General features: G+C 46.2%; 1 protein-coding gene across 3 annotated transcripts in view; it reads right to left on the bottom strand.

The window, feature by feature from the left end:
* The window catches only part of PHKB (phosphorylase kinase regulatory subunit beta), a 1,437,099-nt gene that overhangs the window by 49,029 nt on the left and 1,362,720 nt on the right, over positions 1-25,350 (bottom strand). For all 3 annotated transcript variants that reach the window (XM_078669366.1, XM_078669365.1, XM_078669367.1), the window contains one exon: positions 18,579-18,708. In XM_078669366.1, coding sequence (XP_078525492.1) covers positions 18,579-18,708 — 130 coding nt within the window. The remainder of the gene's footprint in view (positions 1-18,578; positions 18,709-25,350) is intronic.

Below are 25,350 nucleotides of genomic sequence, written 5' to 3'. Positions count from 1 at the left end.
GAAAAAAACACTCCATCATCTGGGAAGGTCACAAGATCATCTTCACGCAGGACTTCTCTAAGGATACGGTGGAGGTGCGCAAGAGTTTCCTCGACCTCCGACCCAAGCTTAGATCCAAGAACATCCCCTTCTCTTTCGCAGGGCCCGCCAAGTTCAAAGTCACGATAAATGGACGCCCAAGATTCTTCATGGACCCGAGAGACCTGGCATGTCATCTCGAAGACTGCCCAACTCAAGAAATGGATCAATCAATTGGACTGTCCAACAAAAGAAAGACCACATGTCTGAACCAACACGACGCAGCCCACTTGGATCATTGACTTTTGTTCTTTCCTCGGCGGAATTTCACCGGCTGCCTCTTTCCTCAAAGAACTCTATCCGGCTCCTGACTTCCGGCCATAAAGCCCAACGTTCAGTCTCGCCGAGCCCTCGGTACCATGAGTTTATAGAGTAGGCCACCTGGGCCAATCCAGTGACTTCTTGTAATGAAAGACTGCTTGTGTTTCTTATTGAATCTTGCTTTGTGCAGTTTGGTACAACTAGTACAATATACTCACTATAATGTGCCTTTCGCCTTCCAGGTAGGCTTCCACATACCTAGATCTAATACTTCACCAACTTCGTCTTTGTTTTGGGTAGTTTGATTCAGCCGGTACACTATGCGCGTGATAACGCGCGTTTCACATACCAAGTAGGCCGCTGCCTACATAGCTCCATTGCTTTACAGAATAGATCTCTGCCTACTTGTTTTCAAAGTTATACCAATACCTAAGTATGTCTCGCTTAATGGTATACTGTTAACAAAGTTTATTCCGAGTCATATGCTCGTTTGATATACAACCCAACTACGTTCAACATTGGGATTGCTAATATGTCATTGCTACTGTTATTGTTACTCCTGTTTTGCTTAGCAAGGTACTGTCGTCGTACTCCCTACGTACGTATTTGGGGGGGGGGGGGGTGGGGGGAGAGGGAGGGGTCACCTGGGGAAATTGGAAAAGAGAGAGTATGTAGGAGATAAAACACGTCAGAGTTTAAGAGCTTTTTACTTCATTTTGTATTGTTTTTTGTTTTTGATGGTGTCTGTTCTTTACAGAGATAACATTCACAACCCAGCACACCAAGTCCGTTTGCTTCCCTACTGTATCCCCAACCCTATCTGTAGACTTGCATCTCATCACACTGCCGTATACAGCCTATCCTTAAGTTTCACACTAAAACTTGACCTACATTTCCAACTCAATACGCGTGAGTCTGTCACGACAACTCGCTCATCACACGACTCTCCGCCAGCTCTCTATCTAGCGGTAAAGTATCATACCAATGTCTAACACCAAATCATTAACAGACGATCTTAACATAATCTCCTTGAACGTCAAAGGTCTTAATCATCATGTGAAAAGGCGGAAAGTGTTCGAATATCTTGCTAAAACAAAAGGGGATATCGTCCTACTGCAGGAAACCAAGCTATCAGAGGATGACTTACGCTTCCTTAACATCCACTGGTCTTCCCATGTTCTGTCCTCTCCTGCGTCGCACAAAAAGGGTGGAGTAGTCACCCTGTTATCGAAAAAGTCCAATCTGACACTATCACACACTCACGACACAGAAGGTAGACTATTAGTGACCCATCTACGCAGAGAAGATGACCCCATCCACGTGGTGAACATTTACGGCCCCAATTCAGATGACCCCGAGTTCTGGGACTCAGTCTCTCGCTCAATGGAGCATATCCCACAAGATGACCTTCTGATAGTGGGGGGCGACTTTAACCTGCCCCTCGATCCCATACTGGACAGGCAGTCCAAGTGCTCATTCCACCCTTCACGCTCGCATGAGGCCCTACTACGTCTCTGTGAGCGTTACTGCCTAAAGGACTCATGGCGGCTCCAGAATCCCGATGGGAGGGACTACACCTTTTACTCTGCTCCTCACAACTCCTACTCGCGTATTGATTTTATCCTAGTCTCCACTTCTTTCACACACTTGATTGAGGAAACCGACATTGCCCCCAAACTGGTTTCCGATCATGCCTGTATCCACACCAAGCTTGCCGGATCCCGCTCGATCCGTCCACCTAGAAGATGGCGCTTTAATGAGGAAACCCTAACCAACCCCGACGACAAACTTCTGATAGCAAACGCCATTGAGGAATACTTACTACTAAATAATATCCCAAACACCGCGCCTAACACCCTATGGGACGCACTTAAAGCCACGATCCGTGGAGTCATTATCAATATCAGAGCCAAAGCCAACAAGGCGCTAAACAAAGACCTGGAACAACTGGAACAAGAAATCAGTTCTCTAGAATCCCAACACAAAGCCAACCCCCAAGATCCCAAGCCCCTCGACCTCCTAATCAAAAAGAAATATGAATACAATGCCATCACTAGTAAAAGAGCGGGTGTATGGATCAACCGATTCAAAGCCCTAAAGTTATGCGAGGGGAACAAAGCGGGTAAACTGCTAGCTTCTTACCTCAAACACAAACAAAAGTTGTCAACCATATCTTCAATAAAAGATTCCGCAAACAACACCCACACCAACCAGACCAAAATCTTAGACACATTTAAAACCTTCTATGAAGAGCTTTACAGGAACGACAAACCCCTGGACATAACAGCTTGCACCGACTACCTTGCGTCCCTCGACCTACCTAAAGTATCAGAAGCTGACAAACTACAATTAGGGTCCCCCATCAGTAAAACAGAGATTTCAACAGCCATCAAAACACTGAAGAGCAACAAAGCCCCCGGTCCAGATGGCTTTTCTGCATCTTTTTATAAAGCCTTTGAAAACCAACTTACCCTTACGCTCCAAACAGTTTTCAATTCTACCGCGTCCAGGGGGAGTATTTCCCCCTCAATGAGTGAGGCTACAATAATTGTTATCCCTAAAGAAGGGAAAGACCCTCTCCAAACCAAAAACTACCGCCCCATCTCTTTAATAAATCTTGATTGCAAGATATATATGCCAAGATCCTAGCAAATAGATTAAACGCTGTTCTCCCCAATCTGATAAGCCCGTCGCAAGTTGGCTTCCTGAAACACAGGATGTCGAACGACAATACCAGACTCCTGTGCCATATACTAGAGAAAGCTAAAAACTGCCAATCTCCAATGGTCGCGATAACCCTAGACGCTGAAAAAGCCTTCGATAAGGTTTCATGGCCCTTTCTTCAGCAATGTATGCGCTCATTCAACCTCGGTCACTCTTTCATCACAATGGTGATGGCCCTATACTCCTCCCCCTCAGCTCGAATAGCAATCAACGGCACCCTCTCCAATCCATTTCGCCTCTACCAGGGTACTAGGCAAGGTTGCCCGCTTTCTCCGGCACTCTTCCTTCTGGCCCTTGAACCCCTCCTAACTGATATCAAACGGAATGAAGACATCAAGGGAGTCTCCTTCGGAGATACTCAGATAAAATTAGCAGCATATGCTGACGATATACTGATTGCTACAGAAAACCCGTCCAAATCCATTGAGGGACTCATGACCTCAATCAGCAAATATTCGGTCCTATCTGGGTATAAGTTAAACAAGGACAAATCCGAAGTCAAACCACTAAATGTCCTCACCACCAAAGAAGTCCTTGGTGACTCGGGTCTGGCTTGGCAAACAGACGTTATAAAATACATAGGGATAGAATTCACCAATAAACTACTGAGTACACTCAAACACAACGAGACAACCACACTAACAAAAATTAAAAGAATCCTTGATGGCTGGTCCCCACGGTTTATCACATGGTGGGGTCGGGTAGAAACTGTAAAAATGATGATATCCCCGCTAGTCAATTACCTGAGCACAATGCTACCCCTTACCTTCTCCAAAGAATTCCATTCCAAGCTAGACAAACTGATTTCCTCCTTCCTTTGGCAAGGGAAAAAGGCCATAATTAGCCTGAAAAACTCTGTCTTGATAAATCCTTGGGAGGCGTCAATCTGGCGGATTTTAAGCTCTATCAGACCGCTTTTTTGGCCAGACAGGGTTCATTCTGGCTAACTCCATGCACAGACTACACCCCGGTGTGGCTATCTGTGGAAAAATCCCTTCTTCAATGCCTTGACCCCTCCGCCCTTCTTACCATTAAACTACACCCCACTCTAGACTCAGGAACCATCTTCAAATACACGAAAGCAGCCCTCCTTCATGTAAGTAAACTTTTACCTCACCAATTCCGTAAATCGAAGTGGGAATCGTTATGGTAGAATAACACCCTAACATACAAAGGAAAACCACTAAATAACTCTACATGGATAGGGAAAGGAATATACTTCCCTCACCAACTATTTGAAGGTTCATCACCACTCACTTTCTGTGAATTACAAAGTAGATTTCAACTCCATCACATAGAATTCTACTACTTCTTACACCTCAAGGTAGCACTCACCAAGGCAGCTCTGAACGACATCACCCCCTCCCTTCCTGGCTACCTAAACACACTCAATAGACTTGGCCATCAGGTGTCCAGAATATACAAAATGATCCGCCCACAGAGGTCCAACCTGACTAACTCCACACAGTCATTCTGGGATTCATATTCATCCACAACAACCTCGGAAGTAGAGTGGGCCAGAATTTGGGAGTCAACCACACGACACAAAATTAGCCCTACTCTGTCCCAAACTAAATTCTGGCTACTCCACAAAGCCTTTTGGACCCCTAGGAGACTCTTCTTGCACAACATCAAAGACGATGATTCTTGCTGGAACTGTATGGCGGAGGGTGGAGACCTTGAACACCTAATATTTAAATGCCCTCGTGTCACCGCCTACTGGGATAGAATCTTTGAGTTCATTACCAAAGTCCTACATATTTCTCTCCCGAGAGAATTTGCAACTTTAGTCCTGGGATTTACCAAAGCCGTCACTCTCAATGAAAATGACAAAGCCCTACTTGACCTACTTCTGACGGCGGCGGTTAAAATCATATTGAATAATTGGAAGGACACAGGTAAAGCCTCTTTCCCCCATTGGCTTAATTGGATCTCAAATCTTAGAGGAGCCGATAACATAGCTCTTGCCTCTACACCCCGGCGTTCCCCACATAGGAAACTATGGTCCTCACTCGATGCTCACTTCGATCTTTTCAAGCCTCCGTGATTGTCTGATGTACACACGCACCTCTATCGAAATCACTCTATCAGTACCCCATAGTATTAATTGCTGATGCATACTTTTTCTCAGGATTCCTTGCTCTCCTTCCCAAGATTCTGTTCTTAATAGATTGTACTGTTAATGTACACCTCTTGTTGTTGTGACACCTTCACAATGTACTGATGCAGTGTCCAATGTCCTTTGTTTCTTTATTTACTTCCTCCTTTTTTTTTGTATTTTTTTTTTTGCTTTCGTCAAATATCTGTACCATGCCTGATATATGCTCAAGACTGTAATGCTCTTTGTTACTCCTTCTCTCTCAATAAAAAATGTTGTGAAATGAAAAAAGAAATGCAATAGGTCTCGGATTTATTTGAGTTAGAGCTAATAGCATTGTAAATGGCAATGTCTTTTAGCCATGTGTTATGGAGTGTATGCATGTGGTGTGTAGTGGAATTATGTGGGTTGGATTGGAATTGTAGCAATGGTGGCATGCTGCGCTTTAGATGAATATGTTTAAAAGTACAGTGCACCATACTGCGATTGCTACAATAGTTAATTGCAGATGCGTTAACAATTGATGTGTGCATTGATGGCTGGTGGTGTGTGTGCCTGTAGAAATTGTGCACTGATGGCTGGTGGTGTGTGTGCTTGGTGGAAGCTTGCACTGCCGGCTGGAGGAGTGTGTGCTTGGTGGAAGCGTGCACTGATGGCTGGTGGTCTGTGTGCCTGGTAAAAGCGTGCACAGACGGATGGAGGTGTTTGTGCCCGGTGAAAGCGTGCACTGATGTCTGGTGTTGTGTGCCTGGTGGAAGCCTGCACTGACAGCTGATGGTGTTTGTGCCCGGTGAAAGCGTACACTGGCGACTGGTGGTGTTTGTGCCCGGTGAAAGTGTGCAGTGACAGCTGGTGGTGTGTGTGTGGTTGTGTGTGTGTTTGTGTGTGTGGTTGTGTGTGTGTTTGTGTGTGTGGTTGCGTGTGTGGCGGTGAGTGTGTGGCGGTGTGTGTGGTCTTATGTGTGTGGTCTTATGTGTGTGGTCTTATGTGTGTGGTCTTATGTGTGTGGTCTTATGTGTGTGGTCTTATGTGTATGGTCTTATGTGTGTGGTCTTATGTGTGTGGTCTTATGTGTGTGGTCTTATGTGTGTGGTCTTATGTGTGTGGTCTTATGTGTGTGGTCTTATGTGTGTGGTCTTATGTGTGTGGTCTTATCCTGCACACTCACTCTCACTCTGGAGTCATTCTGCACTCACTCACACTCTGCACTCACTCTGCAGTTATTCTGCACTCACTCACACTCTGCACTCACTCTGCAGTTATTCTGCACTCACTCACCCTCTGCACTCATTCTGCACTCACCCTCTGCACTCATTCTGCACTCACCCTCTGCACTCATTCTGCACTCACCCTCTGCACTCATTCTGTACTCACTCTCACTCTGCGCTCACTCTGCACTCACTCTCACTCTGCACTCACTCTCACTCTGCACTCACTCTCACTCTGCACTCACTCTCACTCTGCACTCACTCTGCACTCACTCTCACTCTGCACTCACTCTCACTCTGCACTCACTCTCACTCTGCACTCACTCTCACTCTGCACTCACTCTGCACTTGCACTCACTCTGCACTTGCACTCACTCTGCACTCACTCTGCACTCACTCTGCACTCACTCTGCACTCACTCTGCACTCACTCTGCACTCACTCTGCACTCACTCTGCACTCACACTCTGAAACTGCACTCACACTCTGCACTCACACTCTGCACTCACACTCTGCACTCACACTCTGCACTCACTCACACTCTGCACTCACTCACACTCTGCACTCACTCACACTCTGCACTCACTCTCACTCTGAAACTGCACTCACACTCTGCACTCACACTCTGCACTCACACTCTGCACTCACACTCTGCACTCACACTCTGCACTCACACTCTGCACTCACACTCTGCACTCACACTCTGCACTCACACTCTGCACTCACACTCTGCACTCACTCACACTCTGCACTCACTCACACTCTGCACTCACTCACACTCTGCACTCACTCACACTCTGCACTCACTCACACTCTGCACTCACTCACACTCTGCACTCACACACACTCTGCACTTCACACACACTCTGCACTTCACACACACTCTGCACTTCACACACACTCTGCACTTCACACACACTCTGCACTTCACACACACTCTGCACTTCACACACACTCTGCACTTCACACACACTCTGCACTTCACACACACTCTGCACTTCACACACACTCTGCACTCACACACACACTGCACTCACACACACTCTGCACTCACAAAGTCATCTTGCAGCTTCCTACTGTAACAGACGCGTAGGCCCTTCAGGTCGGCACTCAAATTGCCTGAGGTCTCTTCTAGAGTGTAGAGCGACAGGCAGCATGAGATGTGTATGCGCCATATGTTATGGAGTGTATGTATGTAGTGTGTAATGGAATTATGTGGTTTGGATTGGAATTGTAGCAATGGTAGCATGCTGAGCTTTAGATGGTTATGTTTAAAAGTAAAGTTTGCAATACTGCTTCTGGTACAATAGTTAATTGTTGATTCATTAACAATTGATGTGTGTAGTGATGGCTGTTGGTGTGCACTGCAGGTGGTGGTGTGTGCCTGGTGAAAGCATGCACTGACGGGTGGTGGTGTGTGTATGCCTGCTGAAAGTGTGCACTGATGGTTGGTGGTGTGTGTGTGCGCCTGGTGAAAGCGTGCAGTGACGGCTGGTGGTGTGTGTGAGCGTGGTGAAAATTTGGAGGGTGGACTGTATTATACCTCTACTAGTACTTTGTTCGCTGTTGTAACCTACACACATGTCACTTTTTCCTCCTGTATTGCACAGTTTGCTACCTCTTGTATTTTTGTTTGCTCACAATTGTCACTTTTGCGCCTTGTAACTTAATGTTTGCTGTTCTACTTTGTTCACTTGTAATTTTCTCCTCATGTATCATTACTGTTCCTATTGTTGGAGTTGGAGGGTGGACTTGGAGGGTGGACTTGGAGGGTGGGTGGACTTGGAGGGTGGACTTGGAGGGTGGGTGGACTTGGAGGGTGGACTTGGAGGGTGGGTGGACTTGGAGGGTGGACTTGGAGGGTGGACTTGGAGGGTGGACTTGGAGGGTGGACTTGGAGGGTGGACTTGGAGGGTGGACTTGGAGTTTGAGGGTGGACTTGGAGTTTGAGGGTAGAGTTGGAGTTTGAGGGTAGATTTGGAGTTTGAGGGTAGAGTTGGAGTTTGAGGGTAGAGTTGGAGTTTGAGGGTAGAGTTCTGCACTCTGCACTCACACTCTGCACTCAACAATCTGCACTCAACAATCTGCACTCAACAATCTGCACTCAACAATCTGCACTCAACAATCTGCACTCAACAATCTGCACTCAACAATCTGCACTCACAATCTGACCCAACACCATGAAGATGACCACACCGTTGCCGGACAGGCCCAGCACGAAGACCATCATGTAGAGGACGGTCAGCAGGGAGAAGGACAGCTCCCAGTCCGAGTCGTCGCACGCTATGTAGCCGGTGTCATTGCCGTATTCGTCGTAGTAGTTTCCGTCTTGGTACTCCTCCATCCCCTCCAGGGCTTGCAGGCTTGGTTTCGAGAGCAAGGAGCACACCCCAGAAGAGCACGAGTACCAATAGGCGTCCAGGTAGCAGAACCGGGCCAAGGAGGGCACCCCTTGCACAGCAAGGCACGGGCACCTCCAGTCAAAAAAAACAGGTGGGTAATGAGGGCACCTTCAGTCAGGAATATAAATGTGCAAAGAAGAGGGCACCTCCATTCAGCAGTGTAGAGCACCTTTTAGTCACGTAGACTCGGGCCCAGAGTAATGTCAATCTAGTTAGTAAGGGCACCACCAGTCAGTAAGGCAGAGATACCTAGGTGTATCCTGCTACAAGTGGCGCCACCACATTCAGCAAGGCACGGTGGCAACTCAGCGACAGACCATCAGGACGCAGCGAGTGGGCACCGGGTGCGCCTACGGTTCTTGTCAGTCTGAAAGATGCTAACAGTGAGGGAGCTTAGCAGTGCGTGGGGCACTGATGGTTTCTTCTCAGCACGGCAGAGGCAGCGAGGGTACGTCCAGTCGGTAGGGCTGATTAGTGATGGGCAGGCTCTCGCAGTGCTTCCAAAGACAGCCGGGCACGAGCAGTGGTGGGAGGGCTGCTCCCACAGCTCTTTGAAGAACTCCCCCATTCCCCTCCCACTTGGAGCCAAGAGGCAGAGGCCACCTACTGACATCAATCAGGGTCTGGGTGTTATCTGGACTCCTCCCTCGCCATGCACAGCGCATCCCTCAGCACTCCCCTCTGTGTTTTGGAGAGGTTCTCCACCTCCCCCCAGCGTGTCTCACTGGCTGCTGCGAGCAGTTACTGGGAAATCAACCGCGAAAGCCCTCCTGTACGTCTCCTCATAGGACAACGAAAACAACATATAAAATACAAAATGTAATTGTAAATTACTTGGTGGTCCCTTGTATTGTATAAATAACTTATTGGCTAAATGGCAAACTGTAGAGACACATTATAGTAAAAGCTTCATACTTATTTTGATGCCTACTAGAAATGATCGCTGCACAAACACAACGTAGATAGTTCATTATTGGACTGACAGCGTGGCCAGTTCCCCACTTGATAAAAGGATGGGCAGTGACACATCCCACAGATTAAAAAATAACATTGACGCCTATCAATAATTCATTTGTTTGGGGGGGGGAAAAAATCCTTGTTAAACGGTTTTGATGTACTGGATAAAAGTTCATACGCCTCTTCCTCCCTGCACCTGTTGACAGGTCTTGGTTACTGGCCTCGTATTCATCCTCCCCCTAACGCCCTAGCCTGCTCACATCACAATTCCTTGCTAACTCTAACATCTCTCCACTGAAAAAAAAAATGAACGAATGCGGAATAACTTCCACTGTAATTCGGCGTAGGAAGAAGTGTGACGCACCTCATGAAAATCTACAGCTTAACAAGCATAACCAGTGCTCCAAATAGCCCTGACAGACCTCTGTGCACTGCCCAAAAAACGCCTCATCATATAGACGCTTCTTTATGTTTAGAAGCAACTTCGAACCAATGGCGCCAAAGGCGTGCAGAGGTGCATTCTACGATTGGTGACACCCACAGTCCCGTTAATCCTCCCAAATTTACCAGCTCCTTCCATTCCCCCCCACCCGCGTCACTGTCCACGCCACGACTCCTCGCTCCTTCATAAGCCAGAGACGGGGTTTTGAAGATGGTCTTTTGCGACAAAGGCGTGTCTGCAAAGGGTGAGATGCTGAGCAGTCACGCAGGCTGTACATGCAGGGCTGCCCTGCAACAGCACCAGTGGGGATAAATAATTTATACCCACCTTCACTCAAGTCCATGGGGCCGCATCTTGCTGCAAGTGAAGGCACGTTCTGGGAGCGCAGGCGTTTCAGACACTACTTGCAAGCCGAGCTCTCATCCCACAGAGATTAATTAGTGAGTGGCATTGTATCAGTTTAGGCAAAACCTAATGACAGCTCTCTAATGGCACTGTGATCTTCCCCAGAGCAACTGCGGAGTGCTGGGCCAGCTGGTGCCCCGACACTCTGATAGACCAACACTTCTGCCCAGGCTGTGTTGTTGCCTCTGACGCTGCCTGCAGTCAGTGCCTAGAGTCCGGGATCTCCACGTTCCGGAGATTTGAATGGGTACTGTTGTGTTCCTGCTGTTGTAAGTGAACGAATAACATTTCCTCTCCGCTACCGGAAGCAGAGACGGCACTTCTACGGTTTTTAATGGCTCCTTTTAAAGTGTTCATTATTTGATTCTTAATGTAATCAAAATGCCCCTCGAACCTTTTCCCTTGACCTTCACATGAATCGGGGAGGTCAGCGGCGCACAGGCGTCTTCGTTCACTTTGTTAAAAAAAGATCAGCCAACTCGCCCTTGGCTGAACCTTTTATCAAACAAGCTTCGTAGAGCAGACAGCAAAGAATGGTGCACACGCGCCCAGCATCTGTCTTCAATTACCGCGGGCCCTGACAGCCGCGATAATTGAAGAAATATGCCCTTCTGCTGCGCGTGTCCGCACGGTATATGCAATAGGCGGACCTACTCTACTGCCTATGGCCTATTGCATGCTCTCTTCCAAAAACACACGCACGAGAAGGCCAATCGGAATGCAGCTAGCAAAAATAAGGACGAAAAATCACGAGCAGCCAGGAATTTTTTAGGTACCTTTTCGGAGACGCTAACTACAGGACTCTTGGGCTCCGCCCACACTGCTACGCAGTGTGACGTAGGGCCGAGCCCTAAACATGGCTATCTTAAGTTCCTGTGACGTTATAACAAGATGTGAGCCTTTGTTTCTCCTCCACTGCATCTTCGAACCAATGGCGCCAAAGGCGTTCAAAGGTGCATTCTACGATTGGTGACACCCATAGTCCCGTTAATCCTCCCAAATTTACCAGCTCCTTCCATTCCCCCCCACCCGCGTCACTGTCCACGCCACGACTCCTCGCTCCTTCATAAGCCAGAGACGGGGTTTTGAAGATGGTCTTTTGCGATAAAGGCGTGTCTGCAAAGGGTGAGATGCTGAGCAGTCACGCAGGCTGTACATGCAGGGCTGCCCTGCAACAGCACCAGTGGGGACAAATAATTTATACCCACCTCCACTCGAGTCCATGGGGCCGCATCTTGCTGCAAGTGAAGGCACGTTCTGGGAGTGCAGGCGTTTCAGACACTACTTGCAAGCCGAGCTCTCATCCCACAGAGATTAATTAGTGAGTGGCATTGTATCAGTTTAGGCGAAACCTAATGACAGCTCTCTAATGGCACTGCCCCTTCCCCAGAGCAACTGCGGAGTGCTGGGCCAGCTGGTGCCCGACACTCTGATAGACCAACACTTCTGCCCAGGCTGTGTTGTTGCCTCTGACGCTGCCTGCAGTCAGTGCCTAGAGTCCGGGATCTCCACGTTCCGGAGATTTGAATGGGTACTGCTGTATTCCTGCTGTTGTAAGTGAACGAATAACATTTCCTCTCCGCTACCGGAAGCAGAGACGGCACTTCTACGGTTTTTAATGGCTCCTTTTAAAGTGTTCAATATTTGATTCTTAATGTAATCAAAATGCCCCTCGAACCTTTTCCCTTGACCTTCACATGAATCGGGGAGGTCAGCGGCGCAAAGGCGTCTTCGTTCACTTTGTTAAATAAAGATCAGCCAACTCGCCCTTGGCTGAACCTTTTAACAAACAAGCTTCGTAGAGTAGACAGCAAAGAATGGTGCACATGCACCCAGCATCTGTCTTCAATTACTGCGGGCCCTGACAGCCGCGATAATTGAAGAAATATGCCCTTCTGCTGCGCGTGTCCGCACGGTATATGCAATAGGCGGACCTACTCTACTGCCTATGGCCTATTGCGTGCTCTCTTCCGAAAACACACGCACGAGAAGGCCAATCGGAATGCAGCTGGCAAAAATAAGGACGAAAAATCACGAGCAGCCAGGAATTTTTTAGGTACCTTTTCGGAGACGCTAACTACAGGACTCTTGGGCTCCGCCCACACTGCTACGCAGTGCGACGTAGGGCCGAGCCCTAAACATGCCTATCTTAAGTTCCTGTGACGTTATAACAAGATGTGAGCCTTTGTTTCTCCTCCACTGCATCTAGGTGCGAGGCACCCTAAAGCTCCGAGCCAGGATACTCCAACAAAAGGAGGTCTGGTGGACCCTCAGCTATGTCTTTAGTTATGGGCGCAGCTAGAATCTGGTAAGCCCCCTCCCTGCCTGCACGTTGCTGCTCGTAAGGAAAGGAGACAACGTGCAGGCGCTTCTGAAAGTCTCCTGGTATCTGAAAATTACACTGGTACAAGTTTAGAATATTTCTGTGGGGTCACACCCCTTGGCAGGGTAGATGTCATCCACTCTGTGAAAACAGTGGGTAGCAGTGCTTAATTTGAGCCGGTAGTTTCCGGTGCTCAACACCGGCACTTATGAGAGTCTGCCACATGTTGGCACTGTTTGTCTAATTTAGAGACAAGCATAACAACAGTTCTTTATGATTTAAATATGCATTAAAAATTATTAAAATGCCAAAGTAATTCTTTTAGCTTTGGGTTCCTGGAATAGTCATAATTGTCACAATTGTAGGACTGTGGTGGTTAGTAGTTGTGTTGTTACAGTAGTTGACGGTGGCAATGGAGACTACATGCGGAAGTGACCTTCTGATAGGGGGCCCTAGCCCTTATATTTTTACAAATCATGTACTGGTGGTTATACGCCATATACCCGCAGTGTACCCTCGACTTGTGCCCCGCATTTACCTCTCACTCAGGATTGGTGGTGGCCTGGAATGGAGACAGCAAAATGGAAAGACACTCATACACCCACCACACAAGGCTACGTGGGTGAGGGTAACAAACAAATCTGTCTTCCCTACTGGATGCAATACTTCAATAAGCAAATATACACGTGATCAGCAGGACCTCTGCTGGGTGGATGATCCCGGAAGTAAAGCTTTATAGTGTATGCAGCAAATGCTGTGTACATTCAGTAGATGTATTGACCACTTTAAAAAGGATGCTACATGAGGAAATATATACAAATAAATACAATGTATAAAATAATGATGCACTCCAAGGGATTCCAGGCAGGTTTAAAACAAACAAAAGAGGCCGAAAGCAGTCTCTTCATTTGTGCCGCCCACCCACAGTCCTGCTGCACTCGGTATGAAAATAGCTACCTGGAGAGATGTCTGCAAGATGGAGTGGAGGCGGGGGTTCTCTCCCACCACAAGGAGGGCTTACTGTCAAGTCAACCATGGGGGAGCACAAAGCAGAAATCACAGCGGGCAGATCAGATATCCAGTCCGAGTTACTACACTGCTCTGCAGCAGCTGGCCTTTAAACCCCAAAATATGCGCATGTTGCCAAATAATAGTTTTCTGGAAGGATCCAGGCGATAAAACAAACTAATAGTGATGATGGGGTGTGTACAGAGGCGGAACGTTTAACCTCTATACTTTGCCTTTGAATGACTAGATGATAAATTCAGCTCTGAACGGCAGAGTGTGTGTGTGTGTGTGTGAATATATATGTGACATGTACTGTGTGTGTATGATTTAGAGTGTTTGTGCCAGTGCTTACTTTGTATTAAAAAAAAGTGGCAGGGCTCTACTCAGCAGGCCATTACCACTTGCACTGCACATTGCCACTGTCAATTACAGTAACAACATAACTAATAAGTCACACTCTTACATGTGTGACAATGCTGACAATTGCAGGACCCCAAAGTTAAAAGAATGGCTTTAGCAGCAGGTATTAGTCATTCTTAATGTATATTGAATTAATAAACAACACTTGTGCTCATCTCTGAACTAAACAAACAGCGCCACAACGTGGCAGACGGTCATAGGTACCGGTGCCGACAATTAAGATCCAGTGCCGAGCACTGGAAACCACCGGCTTAAATTCAGCACTTGAGTGTGAGACAGACAGTAAGTTTGCGAGTGTGTATATTATAAAGAGAGTGAATGTGTGAGAGAGTGTGTGAACAACGTGCTCTGGAATCCAGGTGGTCTTTTAAAAAAAAAAATATTTTCTGGGTAAGTTATGAAAATCCACAAGCTCTGGAGAGCATGGGAAAGGAACGTCCTAACACCACTCTGTCAATGCACCTCATGTCCCAGAGCACTGGAGGGACCATGGACCAGACAGGGCTCATTTCATATCACATACTCATGAATGGACCGATTCACGAAAGATACGACCTCAGAGGAGTGGACGGTATTTATCACACCATATATACACTGATTCCCCGTGGATCAAAATTCATCAGGGAGACACAAAAATAATTGACTTCAAGCTCAGCACTGCAAAATGAGGCATACTGTGCAGATTTCGGTTCCATCGGTACCAAAATCTGAGATTCCCAGTATTTACAGGGCCATTTCCTCAATTAAATTTAGATGGTTGGCTGACATTTACAGGGGGAAAACTCTGAATGCAGCCGCAGGGCATGACAAACATGGACGTCAATTAGGGGTCACAAGGTGCTACCCCTGGTTTGCTCTTTGCGACCCCTGCCAGTACCCTTGCGACCCCTGGCTTCAATAGGCCACAGTCAGAAAGGGCTCAGTGATTTATGATTGTATTTTGGAATACAGGCAAGATTGCCTTAACATGCTTAACATACTTAATAAAGACTTGTGACTTTTTTTTCTGCCACTCATTTGTCCGACAACAGAGCTATATGACTTTGTTTGAATCCATATATATATTTTGTACAACAAGGGAACCCAAACAAGTCGACCTGGGACCTTGGGAGTCAATTATTTTCAACAACAGTGGTCCCAGGAAAGTGAGATGGAAACCAAAGTATTAATATAGACTCAATCGTAGCTATATTTCGTGGACTTGTCCAGCCGGACAGAGGTCTAATATTTATTTGTAGGTTTTAACATAGTAATGCACAAAAATACATAAACTGGGACACAATCCTGTATCCTACTCAGCAGACAGAGTACAAAACAAACAAGCACTTAGCAGGAGATTGTCACGCTTCGTAACACTTCTTTGAAAATTTATACTCACCTGCTTTTAACCCTGCCATGGGTACCCCTGATTCAAATATCTCCCGGTACCCCTTAGGTAGTTTTAAACCACTTTTTTCAACACACCCACTATTGGGTCTCCACACAGCTGCATGCATCATCACAGTTAAAAAGAAGATCTCTGCTAAGGACGCTCCTGTGGGGCATTGCAGCGCCGTCCCCACGAGGCGCTAAGCCCCATGATGAAGCGTGACACCCACATGGGTGTGTGAGGGCAAAACCTTCCAATAAAGAAGATCTCCTCACTTCATATACTTTCCAACCAAGCATCTTCTGTAAAGGAACAGCTACTCTATTTCGTGTAAATAGTCATGTAATTTCACTGCTTTTGTAATATTGGCTGAACAAAACTGAAAGCAAGGACCCACGGCCTGGATTCAAACAAATATTTTCAACAACAGTGGTCCCCAGAAAGTGAGATGGAAACCAAAGAATTAATATGGACTTCCGGTCCAGGGAAGACATGGCTTGGCAGTTCAGGCTCGACTGTTCCCATGAGGCACAGTGTCAGACTGATTTGCATATGGCCATGTCTGAACTGGGGTGGTGGATTGAGCTAAAGAATGATGACGGATTACTTGACTGGGGTGAATGTTTGATTTGCTCAAGCGCTTCGTCCATCATCCCCTTTGGTATCACTTTGTTCGCCCTAAGTTGGCAGGGTATGCCCAGACGTGGGTCCCTTGCTCACTTTGCCACTGGATTCAAGCTAGCCTGGCTGATGACGGCTGATTAGCCAGAAACCGATCCCAGGATGCTTGTTTCTGGTCCAGTGAAGACATGGCTTGGCAGTTCGGGCTGGACTGTTCCCATGATGCACAGGGTCAGACTGATTTGCATATAGCCATGTCTCAACTGGGGTGGTGGAGTGAGCTAAAGTACGAGGACAGATTAAACCCAGATCAGTTGACTGGGGGTGAGTGTTTGATTTGCTCAAGCGCTTCGGCCATCATCCCCTTTGGTATCACTTTGTTCGCCCTAAGTTGGCAGGGTATGCCCAGACGTGGGTCCCTTGCTCACTTTGCCACTGGATTCAAGCTAGCCTGGCTGATGACGGCTGATTAGCCAGAAACCGATCCCAGGATGCTTGTTTCTGGTCCAGTGAAGACATGGCTTGGCAGTTCGGGCTGGACTGTTCCCATGATGCACAGGGTCAGACTGATTTGCATATAGCCATGTCTCAACTGGGGTGGTGGAGTGAGCTAAAGTACGATGACAGATAAACCCAGATCAGTTGACTGGGGGTGAGTGTTTGATTTGCTCAAGCGCTTCGTCCATTATCCCCTTTGGTATCGTTAAGAGCTGAGTTAGCATAAAGCTTGAGTGTAAACAACTTCGGAGGAGAGCCTACACAGATACTTCTATGCAGCCGTCATAGGGTATATGAGACTATGAAGGGGGATGTGATGATTATGTCTGAGCAGATGGCAGTGCTGTACTGTTTGTCTTTGATTGCCTTGCCCTGGTCTACCATGTTTGCACATCTGCCATACTATGGCAGCACCCGATTTAATTTATGGTTGGTAACTCGAGTAGCGTTTGTTCTGCTCTCGTATTTTTTCTGTATATTTAATTACTATTGTTTTTATTTTAGGTGTTTTTGAAGTTAAGTAATGTCACTTACTATAGTATCATATCTATCAATGGTCACGTGACATGACCATGTGATGTCGTCAGAGGTCGTATGAAGTCACTTCCTGTGAAGTCATGATGTCACTTCCGCTACCCCTGGCATTTTGTTGAATTGACATCCATAAAGACAAACACTAAAACACTTCTAAATGTGTTTGCGCACGGAACGTAAATGACAGAGGAACTATAATCGAGGCTATAGTCAGAAATGTATGCTTATATCAATGTTTGCAGCATATTTTCAATAATTGTGGCCTGCACAAGGGAATCCAGGTCCACTCCTGAGACTGAGCAGTTCCGGTGTTCTTTGTGAATTCATGTAATTCCCAAGTGTAACCATTTACGCAGAAGTCTAAATAGAATATGCTTAAGTCTGCTGCACAAGAGCATTTATAGTTTCAAACTTCATTACCTCCACGGAAATAATTTCCCCAGACGAGGAACCTCTTTATCTACACCCCTACCATTTCCTAACAATGTATTCATGTTTGTGCTTAAAAGCAAATCTACAACAGTTTTCAGGGTGGGAACAATTTTTAAATTGTTTGTAAATACTCACAAACTTGCATGTTTGTGGGTGTTCACTGCCTTGGGCTGAAACCATCCCTAAATGCCCATAACCAGCCCCTGTGAGAAGATTTACTGACACCTAAAATTATGCCATCTTACTGTAATTTTAAGAGTTAGAAAATCAAACTATGCAAATTATGCTTTCCAATTCAGAACAATTATGAGTTAGGTGCACTAATCACTTTAACGCCTTGCGTGCGTCGGACGGCCCCCGGCGTGCGGTGGTCGTCCTGGCACGCCCAGTCATAAATCACCCGCACCGCGGCGGAATTCCAGCCGCGGTCAACGGGTTAAGAATGGGGCACGAACTGCATAACCTCTCAGTCAAAACTCCAAACTCTAATCCTCAATTAGTTGTTTTTTTTATAAATAGGCTGGATAGTTCACAGTTCAAGTTTATTGTTTGATTAATTAAAATCATTACAATAAATAGGCTGGATAGTTACCCACCATTAAATTTGTTACACAAAGTGCACGCATCAACATCTCGGAACTACTAACGCCTTCCGCCACAACCACTTTGGAAAAGTCACAGATGGTATCTACCTACACAGAGATGCAAGTCTCTCAAACATCGTGCCAAGTGCAATGACCTTTACAGTACACCACCAATTTCGGGAGTAAAGCCTAATTTGTTTGTTTGACCGGTTTACCTGTGGTAGGAATTTCCCTGCTACGATAATGCCATTTGGGGTCCTCTCCAAGATTTGCCATACTCGGTCGTAGAAGCCTGTTGGGGTTCTGTTCAGGGAGCCATCAATTTGGCGTCTGTGCAACCAACATCTGTGAAAATCAAAAACAGTCGGAAATCATTGAAATTATATTTACCTTCGTTGTGGGCAAATCTTTGCTATATTCATTTTTAAATCCAGTTCAGCAGCATGCATAGACCTTTTTTATCAAAGATTTTGCTATAGAATGTCAAACAGATGTATCTAAGAACATACACCCAATAATTTTGTTTCTGAATTTTAGTTTAACTTATGAAATCATTTGCTGTTTTTATAGTTCTTTGTATTGTTACTTTGAGTTTTCTTAATAAACTTCTTTTATTGAACTTAAAGATGTATCTAATAAGTGCTTAAAGGCAACAGGACTCTGTAATATATTAACACATTAATTAACGACTGTAGGGGATTTATTCCTGAGGGATAAGCTAAATGTGGACAGGTTGGTCCACTGTAACAAATGCTGCACTTAGATCTACTGATTTGGCAAATACTTGTCTCTTACAATCAACAGTAGATCCAGTCGGAATGAGATTAGCGTTTTTTGACATCTTTCAAGTCTGAAAACTAACACGAGGAGGATGAAGGACAGAGTTCACCTCCAGGTGCCCCTAAAGTTCTTCAGCGGCTCACTCTATTTGGACTGGGACAGCCAGGACTTGCATCTGTCTAGAACTAGACAGTCCAGTTTAGAGGTTTTTGACATCAGGGGTTGTTTGACTGCAAACTCTGGTTGAGATAGAAAACCACTAGTGGTATTGTGTAAATCAATGGTGGAGCAATCAATTTCAATACAGCATTTGGAAAAAACCATGTGGCTGACTGGTTGCAACTCTACTGACCAACACAGCTACATCCTAACCTACTATAATTTAATGTGCAAAATGGTAGGAAAAACAAAAAAGTGTCAACAGCTACAAGGAAGACACCTTTCAGCATAATCATATCACAGGTCGCTCTTCAAATGGCATGTGAATTAAAATCGAAAGAATAAGAATGAGATAACACAGGAGAGCAGGGTCTACACAGTTAGAAATAAAATACACGATTCAAAAAGGTACCTGACCACATCACACCCTTTAAATACTCCAATAAATGTATGTAATTCTTGCAGGAATCCACTTAGTAGACGGTAAAAGGTTCATGGCCAAACCGGAGTAATTGGTGTTTGAGAGTGAGAGCAAGAGAGTGGGTGAGCGAGACAGGGAGGGAGAGAGAGAGATAGTTTGTTCACTCATAATTTTACAATTATTCTAATAAAGCAGCAGACAAAATAAAATGGGTGAGCCGATTCGTTTTCCGGTTTAATTTTTGTGGAGTCATTTTTACTTGCTAGATCCAGGTTTACGCCGTCGTAAAATGGAATTCTTCAAAGCCAAGCCTTCAAACACAGTTTCTGCAAGGAGGAATGTACAGTACTGATGGTTTTGTTGGTCACAAACTGTACTTTCTGATAAAGGCTGAGTCTCTCAGAGACATAAGGTCTGAAAACGTTATTTTGTATGACTACGTAGGGGCTATAAGGGCTAGGTACTGATTTCTCAGCTCTGTAACATAACTACTGAAGTACTTTGGAACCATAAGTTTGGGTGACGACATGCATGCTCATGACTGACCAAGACAAAACACCTCTGAAAGTATTCCAACACTCATTAACTAAGATGCTTACTTAAAGCACTTGGCTCCTGTAACAGTCTGGTCCATATAAACAAGATGCTTACTTTCGTTATCAATCATTATGGCGGATACTCTAGCTAACCGTAGATTGATCCCCTTGTGAATATTCCTCAGGCATGAGACTGGATCTGGAAACCTTTAGAGCAGTGTTCATGCACACCAAAAGATGGCGTAGTGTAGCTCCACACAAATGTCATTCTGCTACGGAAGTGATGAGCAGAGACACCTATACGCACCACCCATGCACACTGATGTCAGTGTCTTCCTCAGGCTGCCTGCTCCCTCAGATGCAGAGCCCATCAGGAGATTGGCATGATGAGTGTGCAGACCTCTATACTGGAACCTTTTTAGAAGTTAAATGAGTCCTGTTCACAGAAAAAAGGCAGTGGAAGGGTGAGTGAGAAATCTGAAGTTAGATAGTGTATCAACAAGAAAGAAAGTTACCGAAGGTGAGTAACTTATTCTTCTGATGGATACTTCCAACTGCAGATTCCTCACCTTGGGAACAGATACCATAGCAGTAGCTTCCAAGGTGATGGGTCTGTGAACCTGCTCAAACCAAAATGTCCTGCAGGATGAATGGGCAAAATGGCCCTCTCGAAGGAACCAACGGTTAAGACAGCAGTGCTTTGTGAACATATGTACCAACACTCACATAGCCTGACGAATGTCCACGGCATGCACTCCATGTGCCAATGCAGTGGTAGCAGCTTTGGCTCTGGTTGAATTAGTCTTTAAGCCTTCTGGGGGCTACTTGTTAGCCAGTGTGTAGCAGATCTCGATGCAGAGAACAATGCATCGGAAGATGGTCTGTTTTTCACTGTCTTGCACTTCGTTGACCCAGAGAACCCCACCAAGAGCTGATTATCCACCCAATGCTGTTTGGTGCGATCTTTATAAAAGCTTAATGTCCCTTTTAGGGTCCAAACAATGAAGTCTCTTGTTCTTTTTAGAGTGGTGAGGTGGAGCAAAGAATGTTGGGATAGCCTGTCCAACATGAAATGGAGTCACCACATTCGGTACAAAAGAACCTCTCATAGTCAGGATCAACTTATCAGTGAAGAATGTTGTATAAAGTGGGTTAACAGAATGAGACTGCAGCTCGCTAACTCGCCTCTAGCCGATGTTATGGAGAAGAAAAAGACCATTTCCAACGTTAAAAGTCTCAAAGGACAATATGTGAGGCAGTTCAGAAGGAAAGAGTAAGTACTAAATTAAAGTAACACTGTGGCATCACAAAAGGTTTTGGTGGAAATAAACTATGGAAACCTTTAAAAAATCTTATGGCAACAGGTGATGAAAATAAAGGAGGCTGATCCGGCAATAGCAGAGAAGTGAGCCAGACACAAAAATGAACAAAAAAACTTCAGAAAACTTAGCTTGCAGTAAGTCAATTTGGTTTTCCGTCAGAGAACGTCCCTGGTAGTTCAGCCACTTCCAGAGGTGAAGAGCCTCCTGGCACCGAACCCAAGACCCCACCCAGAACTGACTGTTGCAGTATCATATGCAGATGTGTTTCACGTGAGCACTTGCACCATCCTTCCTCTGATGGTGGTCAGGAAGGTATTCAATCCCAAGCAACCACCATCACTTCCAACAAATTGATGTGGAGTTGAGTTTTGGCCGGAGGTCAGAGACCTCTGATCTCCACCTCTCCCAATTGGCCTACCCAGCCAAGAAGTTATGCAGCTTTCACTACTATCAAATCTGGTTGGGGTAGGTAGAAGGGGATGCCGCTGACCCAATCGCTGTCCAGCGGTCACCACAGAAGATCTTTTTCAGTTTCCTGCAAAATCTGAATGCAATCTCACAGATTACCCTAGTGCTGAGCCCACTGGAACTTGAGGTCCCATAGCAGAACCTGCATATGCCATCTGGCATGTTTCACCAGCAGGATGCAGGAGGCCAACAATTCCAGCAGGCCCAGTCATCCACACTGAGATTCAGGACGGAAGCTGAAACATCAGGATCATAGCTCAAATGTCCTGGTCTCCGCTCCAGAGGAAAGGCATGAAAACATACTGTATCCAGACTGGCTCAGACAAATGGTAGTGTCAGCAGAGGAGTTAAGAGTGACTTTGGCATGTTGATAGTGTACCCCAACAATATTAGCAGATTCATTGTTGTCTGGCACTGGGTGACAACTGCCTCAGGCAAGCACACTTTTCACAGTCATCGGGGTACAGGATGACTGGTACCCCTGACCTCCAAAGGTGAGCTGCAACCCCCGACATCACTTTCCTACACAACCGAAGGGCACAGGTGACGCCGAAAGGGAGCACTGTGAACTGAAAATGCTCCTGGCCCTCTGTAAACCAGAGGTAGCCCCAATGGGTCTGGAGGACAGGGATATGGAAGGAGTGTCCTGAAGGTCCAATTCACAATCCAGTCCCTGGGGTCTAGGGCATACATGACCTGGGCTCGGGTGAGCATCTTGAATTTGCCCTTTTGCACAAATGGGTGGAGAGGGCATAGATCTAAAATAGGATGAAGACCTCTGTCCTTCATTAGCACCAGGAAGTGGCGAGAGAAACACCCATCTACTACTTCCATTGGCTGGAACACTCTCCATTGCCCCTTTGGACAAAAGTGCCTGCACTGCCTGCTGCAAGATGGAGAGGTGGTCCTCCGTCAGTTGACCTGAAGGTGGTGGAAGGCACTGGGGCACGTTTGGGTGGAAAGAAAAGGAGGCCATAATCCTGATGTACAATTTGGTGGACCCACTTGTCTGAGGGGATGACGAGACTAATGAAGAAAATATCGGATCCTGTCTCTGACAGTGTGGCTGTGTGATGTAAAGGGCAAACTAAAGCTGTTTTGTGACTTCGGATGCAGGAGGGGTGGGGAACAGAGCTGTTTGTTGTCCCTGATGCCCTGAGCATTATCTTTGTGAGCCGCAACCTTGGTCATAAAAAGACTGGAAGGCCTGAACTGAAAACCCCGACCACAGCCACAGAAGGGGTGAACTTGCTGACGGATTTGTCTGATGGGGTCAGACAGACCCAAACAATAGGTTGTTACCCTGCTTTCTTTAAACTGTTCTATGTCTGAATCAGCTTTGTTACCAAAGAGGCGAGAGCCATCAAATAGCAAGTCTATTAAATAAGCCTGAATATTCCTGGAGCAGTTGTTAGACCTCATCCAGATGTGGCGCAAGAGTGCAAAAAAGGTACCCATAGACAGACATTAGCAGTCGGTCATGCCAAGGCCTGAGCAAATGTCAAATTTAGCTGTGTTGTGACCATCCTGGACAGCTTGGGTCGGGCGCCCTAAGGTCATCCACAACTGCTTGCAAAAGCTGGGCCACTATGCCCCATAGGACCTGGGAGTAGCAGCCTAGAAGACAGCAGGTCTTCACTGATTGCAGAGTAAGGTTGGTGGAGGAAAATATACACTTGCCAAATGTCTCTATTCGTTTTGTCTCACAATCAGGTGGAGTGGTAGGGAAGGTGTTGGTATTCATCTTACTAATGGACGTCTGTACCACCAAGCTCTCTGGTCTGGAATGTTGTGTGAGAAAGGCTGGTTCACCTTGTGCTGGACAATGGGTTCGCTCAAGTGCCCAAGAGGGTATTTGTGATGTCCTCATTAAATGGTAATAGAAGAAGTTCTGTAGGCACGTGACTAGGCTGAAGTACCTTTGTTAGAACATTAGACTTCACCTCAATAGTAAGGAGTTGTAGATCTATTATTTCTGCTGCACTTCTCATAACAAAGGCGAAGAAAGCACTTTCCTCAGTGGCAGGGACAGTAGGAGAAACAAGAACAGTATGTGGAGAAATGTCCAGGCTTACTCAAGAATTTTCTGAAGTCAGTATTCTTCAGGGGTGTCTCCTGCAATAGTGCAATGGAACACCATGTCTATCCAGATAGATCTATACCAACATAAGTCTTTTGAATTTATTTTATTTAAAAAGGTTTTGTATACCACAAACATGACCTAAGAGCGTATCAGAGCACTTTACGGAGAGATGCAACACCAGTTAAACTGGACTGCCAGAAGCTCAAATACTATGTTTTATTTGTATATCGCCTATGTTGGGACAAAAACGTCTCTTGAAGAGTCTCATAACGATTGGCTGCGTTTCACTTCAGTATGCTAGAGCACAATTTTTGCAGAAATGACTAGGTTTGAGAAAGCTGTTACCTAAGAGATTCACAAGGACAGTATTCAGCCCATGCATATTCCACGATACAAGAGTTATAGCTTTATGCGTTTGGAGTCCTCTCGCATCTCATGTTGCTTTCCTCAGATAGGGTCGCACTTCTGTAATTGGAAGTTATTTGATTACACCAGGCTTAGACAGCATAAAATCCAATCATCATCTGGTGTTGTATCAAATCAATAGCAAAGAAAAGAAAAACACCTTTGCCACATCCGTCTCACCCGCCCTTGCCACCCAAAACTGGCCCATCAAATTGTCAGTACCCCATCCAGACTGATAACACCAACTATCAACAGACATACCACTAAAAACCACCCATTTCAAAATCAGAAATAACAACATGGTGTGTTATATTGGTGTGCAATGTCCCCCATGCCATCGGGGATTCAGAGTTCATTTGCATTTCGATTCATACTTTCCCTCCTGATCTCGTCCCATCACTCCTTGGACTTATTAATCAGAACATGTCACTTAGAAGTGGAGGCAAGGAGGAGCCAAGCTCGCGTCCGAGATGGCTGCGTTTTAGCTCGGCTCCGATCACTCTCCTGTCTACAACAAATATCCTGTACTTTATCCTGCCCCGGGAAGTATTCCACGATGTGCAGTGGAACGACGATAACTCACAGGCACTTACCGTTTGCTCTGGTGATTCCTGGGTGCCACGGATCCTGAGTTACGCCCCTGTCTGCTTCAGGGCCTCCGGAGCGGCCGGGCCTGGCGCTCCTTGACGGCGCCCGGGCTGGACGGAGCGCGGTGGCCGGCCCTTGGTGGTGGTGTGGAGTCGGTCGGAGGGGCCGATGTGCTAATAGACCGATTGCGGCCTCCCGGGCCTGGTCCGGCGGTCCTGCGGCCTG

The sequence above is a fragment of the Lissotriton helveticus genome, chromosome 12 (genome assembly GCF_964261635.1).
Source record: "Lissotriton helveticus chromosome 12, aLisHel1.1, whole genome shotgun sequence".
Taxonomy (NCBI): Eukaryota; Metazoa; Chordata; class Amphibia; order Caudata; family Salamandridae; genus Lissotriton; species Lissotriton helveticus.
The sequence above is the reverse complement of the archived record's forward strand: the minus strand, read 5'-3'. Positions and strand labels throughout refer to the sequence as shown.